The sequence below is a fragment of the Saccopteryx leptura genome, chromosome 6 (assembly GCF_036850995.1).
Source record: "Saccopteryx leptura isolate mSacLep1 chromosome 6, mSacLep1_pri_phased_curated, whole genome shotgun sequence".
Classification (NCBI taxonomy): domain Eukaryota; kingdom Metazoa; phylum Chordata; class Mammalia; order Chiroptera; family Emballonuridae; genus Saccopteryx; species Saccopteryx leptura.
In genome coordinates, this window is record NC_089508.1 from 102398839 (window position 1) to 102412228 (window position 13390).

Below are 13390 nucleotides of genomic sequence, written 5' to 3' on the forward strand. Positions count from 1 at the left end.
GCTAAATGCTGGATTTCTCAGTGCCTCTGGCTTCTAAGGATAGTCATGTGACCTGGTTCTAGTCAATGTGATGTACATGTTGCTTTGCTTTCCAAATAAAAAGTCAAAGACTCACTGGGGGGGGGGGGGAGAAGGGTTTTCTTTCTTTTTCTTTCTCTCTCTCTCCCTCCCTCCCTCCCTTCCTTCTTTCCCTCCCTCCCTCCCTTCTTTCCCTCCCTCCCTCCCTTTCTTTCCTTTCTAAGTCTTTGTAATGCCTATCTTCCTGCACAGCACATAGTCTTAAATGCCTAAAAGTGCAGCCACCATCTTGTGACTGTGAGGAGACAAAATTAAAGACACTGAGAGATGATAAATAAAAAATAATGAATTTGGGACATAATAACACAGTGGATCTACTGGATCACACATGTAGAGTCTACTGTGCACTTTTCATACGAGACTTCTTGTTCAAGACAATGGTAGAGTTTTATATTACTTGTAACCAGATGTAATTGTAACTTATATAGGCAAGAAACAATGTTTTTTATATAATTACTGAGTTCTTCCAAATCAATTGTCTTTGTCAGAGCTGTCCCCATTTTCTTAAAAGCTTACAACTTTGAAAACTCAAAAGCAATGAAACAATCTTTTTCTCTAACATTTTGTTGTGTATAAAAATGACACAACACAGTTTTTTCAAAATGAGGAAGGGCTATTAGAGGTACAAGGAATTATATGGGGAAAATCTTTGATAAATATTACAAGATCTATCTCACCATAGTTACAAGTACCCAGAAACCCACCCAAAGTAAGCCAAGGTAGATAATTTTTTTGGATGGATGTAAGTATATCTCATGGATTTAAGGAAAGAAGTATAGTTGAACCTCACAATGGACTAGAAACAGAAAAAAAGACAGCTATTATGGACCAGTGTAATTGTTACCCTTCCCTCTCTGCACACATGATCTCTTATGGTCAGCTTTCTTCTCTTTTGGCATTGGCTTTTTTTTTTTGCAAAATCTCTGGAGAAAGAATCTGTTTGGTTCAACTCTGGTTGTATGCCAATCTTTAATCCAATTAGTAACTATGTGGATGGGGTTCAAATGAGTTATGAATACTTAGAAACTAAGGTAGAATACTCTAGAGAAAGGCCTTGTTGGGTGGCAGTGGTTGTTGAAGAAACAATAGATATCTCTAGTACTCTCCTATATCCTGATATCCTAATTTGCTGAAAGGTAAATAAAATTAATGATTCATTCATTCTATAAATGATGGTATCACTTGCTCCTTTCTGTACGTGTACTATGTGTTAAGCATTCTATATGCATTATTTTAAATTCAGTCTCACAACAATCTAACAAGTAGGTATTTTCTATTTATAGATAAGCAAAGTGAAATTTAAATATGTTAAGTCAAGCCTTCAACATGCCTCTTGGATTACTGCAATAACTTCCTGTTTTCCTGCCTCTGATCTTGCCTCCCTCATCCATTTTTTTCACCCACTAATCAGGGTAGTATCTCTAAAACACTAATTTTATCATGTTACTTTCCAGCTTAAAACTCCTCTATGGTTCCCTCAGGAAAAAAATAGCCCTGGCCGGTTGGCTCAGCGGTAGAGCGTCGGCCTGGCGTGCGGGGGACCCGGGTTCGATTCCCGGCCAGGGCACATAGGAGAAGCGCCCATTTGCTTCTTCACCCCCCACCCCCTCCTTCCTCTCTGTCTCTCTCTTCCCCTCCCGCAGCCAAGGCTCCATTGGAGCAAAGATGGCCCGGGTGCTGGGGATGGCTCCTTGGCCTCTGCCCCAGGCGCTAGAGTGGCTCTGGTCGCAGCAGAGCAACGCCCCGGAGGGGCAGAGCATCGCCCCCTGTTGGGCAAAGCGTCACCCCTGGTGGGCGTGCCGGGTGGATCCCGGTCGTGCGCATGCGGGAGTCTGTCTGACTGTCTCTCCCCGTTTCCAGCTTCAGAAAAATACAAAAAAAAAATAAAAAAAAAAATTCCTTTACATGGTGTACAAAACCTTTCATGACCTGGGCAACCTTCATCTTTACCAACCTCCATCCTCATCTCTTTGAAGCCTGGACCTCACACTCTATGCTCTATAGCCACATAGATTATTTGCAGTGATTAACAATTTCTCGCTTCTGCACAACAATTCTGCAGCTGTTCTCCCAGGTGACTCCTACACATGACCCACACTTAGGAAACAGCGTAGATGTTGCCCTATTCAGAAGCATTCCTTGATTGGATTTGGTGCCCCTTTTTTTTTGTAATTCTGTATTGCTCAGTGCCTTTCACCTGTACTTATCAGATCACACTGTAATTGTATGATAACTTACTCTATCTTTCTCACTGTATTGTAAAGCTCTTGAATAGAGGGATTATTTCTGGTTCAATGTTGTAAACTCTAAGATTAGTGTAGTGCTTGGCACATAGTAGTAGTTCAATAAATATTTGTTAAATTAATCTTCAGTAGACGTCTACAAGAACTTGCAAAGCTACCTGGAAACAGATATTGAGTATTTCTTACTTTGTAATGGATTGCTGTGACAGCTATTCCCTTATCCCTAGTCTTTTGGCTTACAATTTATAAAAATTGAGCAGGTAAACATTTAAAAATTGATAGAATCAACTGAGGAAACATATCACAAGATAATTAGAAAGTGATATAAAACAATAAGCTAAACATAGTAAACCTAGTTAAAGATAAAGGAAGCTGAATGAAGCTAAATGTAAGATTAGGGAGTAAAAGCAAGGAACTGAATACTTTCCAGAGTTTACTAAATTGACTGTATTTTACTGGAAATATCTCATTTAATCCTCACCATAATTCTTGGAGGTTGATATGTTATGCCTGTATTAAAGATAAAGAAATTAAAAATCAGATTAGAACAAAATAAATGAAGTGATTATACAACAAACTCTCTATAGATAGATATTAAAATCAATCTAAGGAAATATAAGAGATATGTGAGGGTAAACCACCCTGCACCCTGCATGATCCTTTTCCTGGGTCTGGGTTCCTATACCAGCCTTTCAACTTCCTCTCCTAAAAGCTATTTCCTTTACTCTTTCATTCACTTTGGATATAGAAGTACTTCCTTCCACAAAGATAAACTGCATCTACTTTTTCAAGTTTTGACTCACCTTAAGTTCTTTCTGGAACAAAACTTGCTTCATTAAACCTGCTTTCTGAGTCAGCTAAACCTTTTCGAGCCTAGCGAAGCACCCCAACTTCGCTTTCAGGTAATTGCCAGCAACAACAGTAGTAAATATCGACACGAAGCAGACTATTATTGTAGATCACGCAGGGGAAAAAAAGAGTAAAACATTTACTAGTAGCAGTGTGTTAGTGACTGTATTCTGCGCAGTGAGAACACCTGAAACTATTTTCAAGTTGCACCATTCCTTTTTTTCAGGCGGTCAAGTCTCTAAACTTTCAATGCTTCCGTTTTCTTCCTAATGAAAACCAACCAACCAACCCAGGATTTCATTGAGTCGCCTATTTACCTACTCTAGGTAAAAATGGACTTCTGTGAGGATCAAAGGAGATGAATTATGTGCAAACGCTCCACAAACATTTGGTTATATACTGTAAAATGTTTGTACCTGGCTACGAAGGAGACTGGGCTGAAGAAACTAGGGAGAGGAAGCCGAGCGTTGCCACGTGACGTCACTACCCCGCGCCAACCGCGACAGCTTCCGGGCAGGGCTGAGGGCGGTGTTCTGTACCATGGGGTCCTGGCAGCGTTTGCGCCTTCTGGGTGGGGTGTCTCTTCGGGTTGGTGGCGGGGCCTGTTCCCCTCTTGGGGGAAGCCGAATGTTGCTTTGTCGGCGTCAGGTCCGTGGTGCCGCAGGGCAGGGGGAGGAGGGCGGGACTGGGATGCTGTGGCGGCAAGGTCGCCTCTTGCCAAAGGCTCTCCGGAGCCCCTGTGGGTGCCGCCCACGTGGCGGCTCAGTGAGATCGCAGTCGGCTAGACGCCCCCACTTTACTGTTAGGCCCCCTAGCAGGATCAGGCGGAGATGTGGAGGGACATGAAACAGATGGTTAGAACATGGATGTGTGACTTCCACGTTGTTTTCTTACTGTTGGCTTATTTAGAAAATTATTTAAGAGAAGGAAAACACATGGAGGACTTAACTCCGTAAAGAGGCACTTTCCATTTTTAACATTAGGGTGTCTTGGCAGATGAATTGTGATTAATAGTAGTATGTGAATGGCACGAAAGCCCTAACTAGTAGAGATGAGCAGAATTGTACTGGAAGAGAAAGCCCTCTTAATCACAAACTCAGAACTGTTTTTACTTGTACAGCATAAAATGGAGATGGCTCATGTTAAAACCTTTTTTTTTTTTTTTTTTTTTTTTTAAATTTAAGTTATCCGGTGCTGAGAATGAGACCCTAAAACAAAGAAGAACACAAATCAAGTCCCGAGGACTTCCAAAGCAGAAACCAATAGAAGGTGTTAAACAAGTTATAGTTGTGGCTTCTGGAAAGGGTGGAGTTGGAAAGTCTACTACAGCAGGTATTATAGAATATTAATTCTGAGTTTGGGAACTTACACCAACTAGTGAGTGCACAGTATTAAAATTATAGATTTAGTTTTTAAAAACTTAATATTTGTGAAGTTCCTAATAGCCGGTTACTTAGTATCAGGAGTTGGTAGTGATTAGGAGCTTGGATTTTGGAGTTTAACAAAACTATATAGTCAGATCTTTGACTCCTTAACCGAGGAAAAGATGGTCAGGTTTCCCATCAGATCTTTAGATTACTTAACTGTAAAATGGTATCCTTTTTCATAGGGTGGTTATGTAAATTAAACTAGACACTTAGCCCAGTGTCTCCTACATAGTAAGTGCTCAGTATTTGGTTACTGTTATTATTATTTTAAAAACATCTAGTGACTTTAGTACTAAATTATTTCTGTTCTTTGATGTCCTTTTCCATGTACATATAATTGTAAATGTAGTTGCAATGAGATTGTTTAATATTGTGACCTTTTTTGTTTAACCATAATATAGTTTTCAGCATTTATAAAGTCAGTATAGATCTAATATTTGAAAATGCTTTGAAAAGGTTTTATGTAATATTTAAGATATCATCTAATCTTTATTGGAGCAGAGAATCTTTTTTTTTTTTTTGTAGTGGCTCTTTTTAATTGGTTGTAGATTTCATTGTGACTGAAATTCTGCTTTTAGTATCCTTAAAAGAGTGCAACCAGAAATAAAGAGTTACTACCCAAGTCTAATAGTCAGATATTCCCAAGTTTTTTCAAAAGAAACCTTTTATTTCTAAAAATAAAAACAAAAACAAAACAAAAAACAAAACCACAGAAGATTACAATGTACTAATTTAAAAGGGTAATTTCCCTTCTCCTAATCCTATTTAACAGAATACTATTATTTCAGAGTCATAAAGTTCTCATGTCTTGTTGCACATTTAATTTTCAGTCACTTCAATAGGAATGGCTGCTAATTCATGTCTTATCCAACCTATCTTTTTTGCAGTTGATTTAGAAAAAATGACTACCTTATTCTATTTAATCTTGTTAATTTTGACTTGGTTTTATACTGACAAGATCTTTTAAATTTTGATTTTTGTTTTCAGATTCTTGACCTAAAGTTGGGAAATATATATACCTCAAAATTCCTTATTTTTATTGAAAGCAATGACATTTTGAAATTAGAAGGGCTGGGGACAGTTCTGTGACTGTCGCTAGAGATCTTGCGTCTTGATTTAAAGCCATATTTAGTAATTCCTTGGTTTAGTGGTTTTATAGTTTACAACTAGCTACAAATCCAACTATACAGTGTTATTAGCTCAATTATTTTCCAATTTTGATCAGAAGGTAATTGTAGAAGAGTTTTTAAGGTGTTTGAAGAAATTAAGATTTACCAAGTATTGTAATGATGATCGGCCCTTAATTTACTAATAGAAAATATACTATTAGAAATGATTAGTTAATGAATGTCCTTAATGAATTCATGCTATATCCTACACATTTTTGCTTTCCTAAGGGCTTACAATTCATTTATTTGATATTTTGTTTTTAAAATTTGGGAGCTCTTAGTCTTTGGTTCTAGAATCCGCCTCTTCTTGATTTTTAAAAATTCAGAGTTCATTTACCTGTTTTTAGTGGTGTGAATCCTTTTGCATGCCCTGTAATTACTTGGACTGTTTAAAGATGGATGGTATTTTCATGATGAGAGCTATGGTTTTGTGTGATACAATTTGTTAAGTCTGTAGTCTTGCACTTCTTTAAAACTGTTTATTTTTGGTTAGAAGATGATCTATTGTCATGGAATGTGATAGCATATAAATAGGTAAATATATGAGAAAACGTATAGGTATGTCACATACCATTTTTCCCCACATATAAGACGTACCTTTTTAAAAAAAAATTTGGGGTCTAAAAACTGGTTATGTCTTATACAGTGGTTGTAGATTTTTTTACTTGCATTTTCTGCTTTTTTCGCACTTGTTTTTGCACTCGTGGTTGAAAGCTGATTCCTCATCAGACACAGATGAGGCCAAGCTAATGGATGGGAGTTTTGACAGTGACGAGAAGTTGTATGAATGTTATGATGAATAAAACTTGAGTTCAATAACTTTATGGAATACATGATTTTTTCAAATTTCAGGCCCCCAAATGCATGGGAGCATCTTATACATGGGGAAATACGGTAGTAGGTGCTTCGGAAAATGTCCCTTCCTTGATTTTTTTCTTTGTTAAGATTATACCATCTGTCCCAAACAACTGGCCTTTACTTTTTTGTAACAGCCCTATCTGCATAGATATGCCATAGAAATAGGTTATTTCTATGTAACTCTGTTGGTATTATATTTCTTTCCCTTATATGGACTTATTCCTGTCCAAAACTATCTGCAAATACTTCCCATTTGAATGTATATGCTAGAGATATTTTGGATTACAATGATAACATTTGATAAAAAAAGAGAATGATAACATTTGATTAACACATACATGTTTTGTGATTCTATTGTATAAAAGCCAGAAGACCCTAATATTAAAATGAATTACTGTCTAAAAGATTCTGCTTAAATTTTGGCTTATATATAACCTATGATGTACCTGAAATTCAGAATTATTTTATAATTTATAAAGATTAATTTATCAAGTGACATGGCCTAGGCTAAGCATTTTACATACAGTATTTCATTTAATTCTCACAATAGTATCAAGTAGGATTATGCTTAACAGTAGGATTATGCTTAAACAGATTTAGGGGGTAAATATCCTATTCCAGGTTACACAAAAGAAGGTGGTAGAACTGGGATTTGAACCAGGCCTATGCTGAAAGCAATGCTTTTAACTACTTTAAAGGAAACAATCTTGGCACCATTTATAACATTGTTCTGTAAGTAAAGGAGATCCTAAGTATCAGGGTCTATTTATCAGTCATGGAAACATCTCTATTGCTGGCTAAATGTGGTATTTGGACTACTACTATGCTCCTCACTAGTCTTTGGAATTCACTATGAATAGGCAGTTTTTGGAATATATTCTACCATCTTACCTTTTACCTTCTCTTCCCTTTACACAGTGGTTCAGCCTTTCATAGATGTGGGTAATTGTGAGTTAGATATTTAGAAACCCTGCATTACCAGCATTTATTTTTAAAAGGCATTGGATGATACTCATTTTTATTTATTAAAAGGTAGATAATTTTTTTGCAAAAATGTTTTTGAAAATAATTAAACTGTACCATTAACATTGTTTTTAAAAACTAAGTGGATTATTTAAACAAAATTGTAACATAAATAGGTTATTTGAAATATTAATAAGCATCTATTGCTTATATTGGAATATTACTTTTTTTTTGGTCTTTTTACTTCCTGAATTCTATGTCCTTGCATCCTACCAATAAGGGAGTTTTATTAAAAATTTCTGTGCTTTGCCTGACTGATGGTGGCACAGTGGATAGAGTGTCGACTTGGAATGCTGAGGAACCAGATTGAAACCCCGAGGTTGCCAGCTTGAGCGTGGAATCATCAACATGATCCCAAGGTCTCTAGCTTGAGCAAAGGGTCACTGGCTTGGCTGGAACCCCCTGGTCAGGGCACAATGAGAAGCAATCAATGAATAACCAAAGTGACACAACTAGGAGTTGATGCTTCTCATCTCTTTTCTCTCTCTCCCTTCCACTCTGTCTCTCTGCCGATCTCTCCAGAAAACTTAAACAGAAATTTTATTTCTATGCTTTGGCAAGTTACATTGAAACTATTAAAAGGCAAAATGAATTTTAGTAGAAGGAAAGTTACTAAATTTAATTACTTTTTTCTTTCTTACAGTGAACCTTGCACTTGCACTAGCAGCGAATGATTCGGTAGGTGTTTATTAATAGAAATATTTATTAAAATGTTTTTTAAGGCAATGATAAAGTGCATAATGATATTTTTCCATTTACTCTGTCAGAAGCTACATAATGTAGCTTTGCATGTCTTTAAGGAACTCAAAATCTGCTATAAGTATTGGTTACATTTAATACTACTAATGAAAATGAGAGGAGACCACTGGTCACAGAATTTAGGCAGCTTCTAGAAGCTAAAAAAGGCAAGGAAATGGATTGTTCCCTAGAGCTTCCAAATGCTATGTAATTCTGCCCACACTCTGATATTAGCTCATTGAAACCCATTTTGGACATCTGTGATAATTTCTTACAATAGAAGTAGGAAATTAATGCAGACAGGAAGATTTCTTAATGCTTGAATTCCAAAGATGTCTTTATTTTGCTTTCATATTTTATAGTTCGACTAGATGTGGAATTCCAGGTTTAAAATAATTTCCTCTCTGAACCATGCAAACAAAATTCTGTTTTCTTCTAGCATGCTAATGGGATGTCTGATGCTAGTCTGATTCATAATGCTTTGTAGTAATATATATTTTTTTCCCCTCAAAGCTTTTGGAGTTTTCTTTATGTTTTTTAAATTTAGTAATGTCACAGATATGCATCTAGTGCTTGGCTTTAAAATATTTTTTTCTTGCTTGGAAATTGGCCATAGAGTATCAAGGCTTCATTCAGTCTTTTTCAGCTTAGGGGAAATTTCCTCATTGATTACTTTATGTGATGTGTTTGTTCTGTCTTCAGAAACCTATTAGGTAGATATTGATCCTTTATGCTGGTTAATTTTTGTCATATTCTCCATCACTTTGTCTTTTGTTCTGTTTTAAAAGGTATCTTAGATTATTTTCCACAGTGCAATGGTAGGTTTTAGTTGTTATTTAGTCCTTCTGATATTATTTTAAATTCAGAAGTTATATTTTTTCCAGTTTTTCAGAACTATTTTTTATTTTCCAATTGCTGTTTCTACCTGTTTGAAAAAAAAGGTTCTATTATTTGTTTGAATCTTTCTGAGGGATGCTAATTAGAATTAATAAAAAAAATGTTCCTTTTAATGATCTTATTTACTTAGCATGGTGATTCTCATAATGATGTCCTCAGACCAGTAGACTCAGCATCACCCGGGAACTTGTTAGACATAACGAAATCTTGAGCCTAACCCTATTCCTACTGTATCAGTACCCCTGAGGGCGGAGTGCTGCAGTCTGCTTCAGCCAGCCCTCTCGGTGCTTTTGATGCATGCTAAAGTTTGAAAGCCGTAGATCTGGAGGTTTTTAAAACTCTAAGCTGCAAGTGATCCCCCTTTTTGTTTCTAATGTGGTTATATTTTCTATTTAGTTGTAAACAATTTTTTTTCTTTTGTTTCAATGAGCATTTGGAAGAGAAGAGAGAAAATCATGTATATTTAGGTAACCTTATGGAAGTAAGAGTAAGTAATACATTAAAAAAATAATTTTTATTAGGGTACTTAGTTACCCTGGAAAGGTACCACAATCTCTTTAAAGAAGGGAGGAAACAGGGAAAATTCAATGGGTGGGAAGGTAGATAAGTTTATTGGGATCTTTATTTTGGTTAATTCAGTCAAATCTTTGAGTCTTAAGACAATGTGAAGCAACTATGTAATAAGGACTCAAAGGTTGAAAAGAATAGTTTAAAAGGGTTTGGTTCCTTCATGTTAAATGCTGCTAGTCTTGATAAGATGGTAGCTCAGAAATTTATTTTTTTCTCTTTTTATTTCTGGCCTTGTTTTCTTTCAGGGTGCAGGAATGAGGGCAGCCTCATCTTTAGTGCTTTATATGAAACTGGCAACAAGAAAGGAAAAGCAATATGACTCCCTAAGCTACATTTTCAGAAAGCATTTAGTATTCTAAAGTGTTTCTATTTATTTATTTAGAAAAAATTTTAAATTTAAAAATTAAATTTAATGTGGTGACATTGGTCCATCAGAACACATAGGTTTCAGGTATGTATCTCTGTAGCATGTGAACTGTTCATTGCATTGTGTGCCCATCACCCAAAGTCAGAACACTTTCCATCACCGTATATTTATATTTAGCCTCATTTACTTGCCTGTGTCTGGTAACCACTTCACTGTTGTGTATGTCCATGAGTCTCAGTTTTATATCTTATCTATGTGTGAAATCATATAGTTCTTAGCTTTTTATGATTTACTTATTCCACTCAAAATAATATCCTGAAGGTCTATCCATGTTGTTGCAAAAGGCCATATGTCTTCATTTCTTATGTCTGAGTAGTATTCTATTGTATGTATGTACTACATCTTCTTTATCCAATCCTTTGTCGAGGGACACTTTGGTTGTTTCCATGTCTTGGCCACTGTGAATAATGCTGTGATGAACACGGGGGTGCATATGTCTATTCTTTTTTTTTGTATTTTTCCAAAGTTAGAAGCAGGGAGGCAGTGAGACTCCCAGATGCGCCCAACTGGGATCCACCCAACATGCCCACCAGGGGGCGACTCTTGGCCCCTCTGTGGCATTGCTCCACTGCAATGGGAGCCATTATAGTGCCTAAGGTGGAGGCCATGGAACTGTCCTCAGGGCCCAAGTCAGCTTTGCTCCAATGGAGCTTTGGCTGCAGGAGAGGAAGAGAGAGACAGAGAGGAAGGAGAGGGGGAAGGGTGGAGAAGCAGATGGGTGCTTCTCCTGTGTGTCCTGACCGGGAATTGAACCCCGGACTTCCACATGCTGGGTCGACACTCTACCGCTGAGCCAACCAGCCAGGGCTGCATGTGTCTATTCTAAAGTGGATTTTTTTTGAGTGAGAGAGAGACAGGGAGAGAGATGAAATGAGAAGTATCAACTTGTAGTTGTGGCTTCTCATATGTGCCTATATGGGGGGCTCAAGCTGAGCCAGTGACCACTTGCTCAACCAGTGACTTTGGGCTTTAAGCCAGCAACCTTTGGGCTCAAACCAGCAATTTTGGGATCCTGTTGATGTTCCTGTGCTCAAACCAGTGACCTTGCGCTGGAACTGGTGCACCCACACTAGCCGATAAGCCTGTGCTCAAGGCGGTGACCTCGGGACCTCAGCATTCTGGGTTGCCGCTCTTTCTGTGGCGCCACCACCAGTCAGGCTATCCTAAAGTGTTTTAAAACATGTTTATAAAATCTTCCTTATAAATGTTTTCAGTATTCTGTGATTCTGAGGATGGTATTTTTTGTTTTTTACATCTGTATATTTTGTAGCAAAGTTAGTGTAGAAATTAAGAAGAAGAAAGTAAGGAAATTTAAGTAGAACATTGTGATATCTCAAAAGATAATCTGACATACAATATTTTATGATTGGCTACTGTCTTTTCATCTTGAGTTAATTTATATGTATTTAAGAAAGATCAATTTTATATAGTTTGCGTACTTAATTAATAGTGTTTTTGATTAGGGATTAGTTTATTTGGCCTAAACTGTGATCTGCCAGCTGACTGCCTGCAATAGAAAAGGGCTGTTCTATATGATGTATGTATATTTGGCAATAGTCTCGTGCTCTATATTTTCCAACTTAAGATCTTATTAATATTACACTTATTTAGCCTTTAGGGGAAACTCAAGGTTCCTCTCAGTCCTTCTGTTTGCCTGAGCTGATGCAGATGGCTTAGGTCCAAAGTATGTTGCTTTATGGAGTTGAAACCTCCAGTTAGGATGGTGTTTTTGTAGCCTCTAACGATTTATTGCCATGGAGTCTTAATTCCATGGAGCTTGGGTTGTCTGACCTGCTTCTCTTAGTCCAGCTTTGCTTAGGATCTTGCTAACTTGTTTCTCCTATTTTTTCCATGGGGTGGTGCTTTCTTTTTTCAGCACTGGATTGGGAAGGTGTAGTAAGATTAGGTGATAGGCGTAGGGGAAACATATTCAGGAGGTTATGCATTTTACTCTTAATGTTGGTTTACTAATCTCTAAACTGGATTGTGTAAACCCCAGGGAGGGGGGTGTATATGTCAAATAGTCCATTGGGATGTAGGAGGGAAATTTTTCTTTTCTATTTGTATTAATTTTTACCTTTTATGTTTTTATGTATGCTTTATAATTTATATTATATTAGTATGTTCTAATATAATTTATAAACAAATATATTGATACATATTGAGGATGTATGCTTAAACAATTTTTTACTGATAGAGGTGCATGATCAGAAAAGTTTAGATGTCCTGGGCCTAGGAAAAAGGAATTTCTGGGCTAGATCATATGCCCTGTTCAAAAGAAGACTACTACTTTGTAGGTTGAGTCAAAGGCCTTCTAGGAATAAGGTATAGAATCTTCCTGCCTTTTCTTTGCCTTTTGTATTTTCCTTTGGGAACATGGAAGTTAGTATTGCAGAGCAGAGTTTGGGATCGTGTATGTTATGCATCTAAATATTGCATTCAGTGGTGTGTTGGAGCTGGCTCTTTCTTCTTTTGTGTGAGGTGATTGTTAAACTTACAGGAATTTTGCAAACCAGTTGATATCATGTTGTTAGCTTGAAATAGGCCATAGTGGTAGTATTTAAACCATGGAAATTGGCAAATACTGAAAATCAGCCTCCCCTCCCCATTCTTAGCTGGTGTTAAACAATTACTGGCACACCACTGTTGTGCGTATTTTTAGTCATATTTATTGATTTTTCTTTCTTTCTTTTTTTTAATTAAGTGAGAGGTGGGGAGGTGAGGCAGAGACAGATCTCACATGTGCCCTGACCAGATCCACCCAGCAAGCCCCCTACGGGGCAATGCTCTGCCCATCTGGCACCACTGCTCCGTTGTTTGGCAACTGCTCTATTTTAGTGCCTGAGGTGAGGCTATGGAGCCATCCTCAGCACCCAGGACCAACTTGCTTGAACTGTTCAAACCATGGCTGCAGGAGAGGAAGAGAGGGATAGAGAGAAGGGGGAGGGGTGGGGAAGCAGATGCTTGCTCCTACTGTGTGCCCTGACCAGGATTCAAACCCAGGACTTCTACATGTCAGGCCAATGCTCTATCACTGAGCCAACCGACTAGGGCTTTTTTTCTGTCTTCTTAACTGCCCCTTATTATGGATTTTATTTTTCTGCAGTATAA

At 37.4% G+C, this 13390-nt stretch overlaps 1 protein-coding gene across 2 annotated transcripts in view; it reads left to right on the forward strand.

Annotated features, from left to right (window-relative positions):
• Positions 1-3675: 3675 nt before the first annotated feature.
• The window catches only part of NUBPL (NUBP iron-sulfur cluster assembly factor, mitochondrial), a 260104-nt gene continuing 250389 nt past the window's right edge, over positions 3676-13390 (forward strand). Inside the window, exons 1-3 of one of the 2 annotated variants that reach the window (XM_066343576.1) lie at positions 3676-3818; positions 4355-4502; positions 8291-8325. In XM_066343576.1, coding sequence (XP_066199673.1) covers positions 3711-3818; positions 4355-4502; positions 8291-8325 — 291 coding nt within the window. In that variant the 5' untranslated portion in view covers positions 3676-3710. Of the gene's footprint in view, positions 3819-4354; positions 4503-8290; positions 8326-13390 lie in introns of those variants that run through there. The other variant, XM_066343577.1, reaches the window with a different exon arrangement.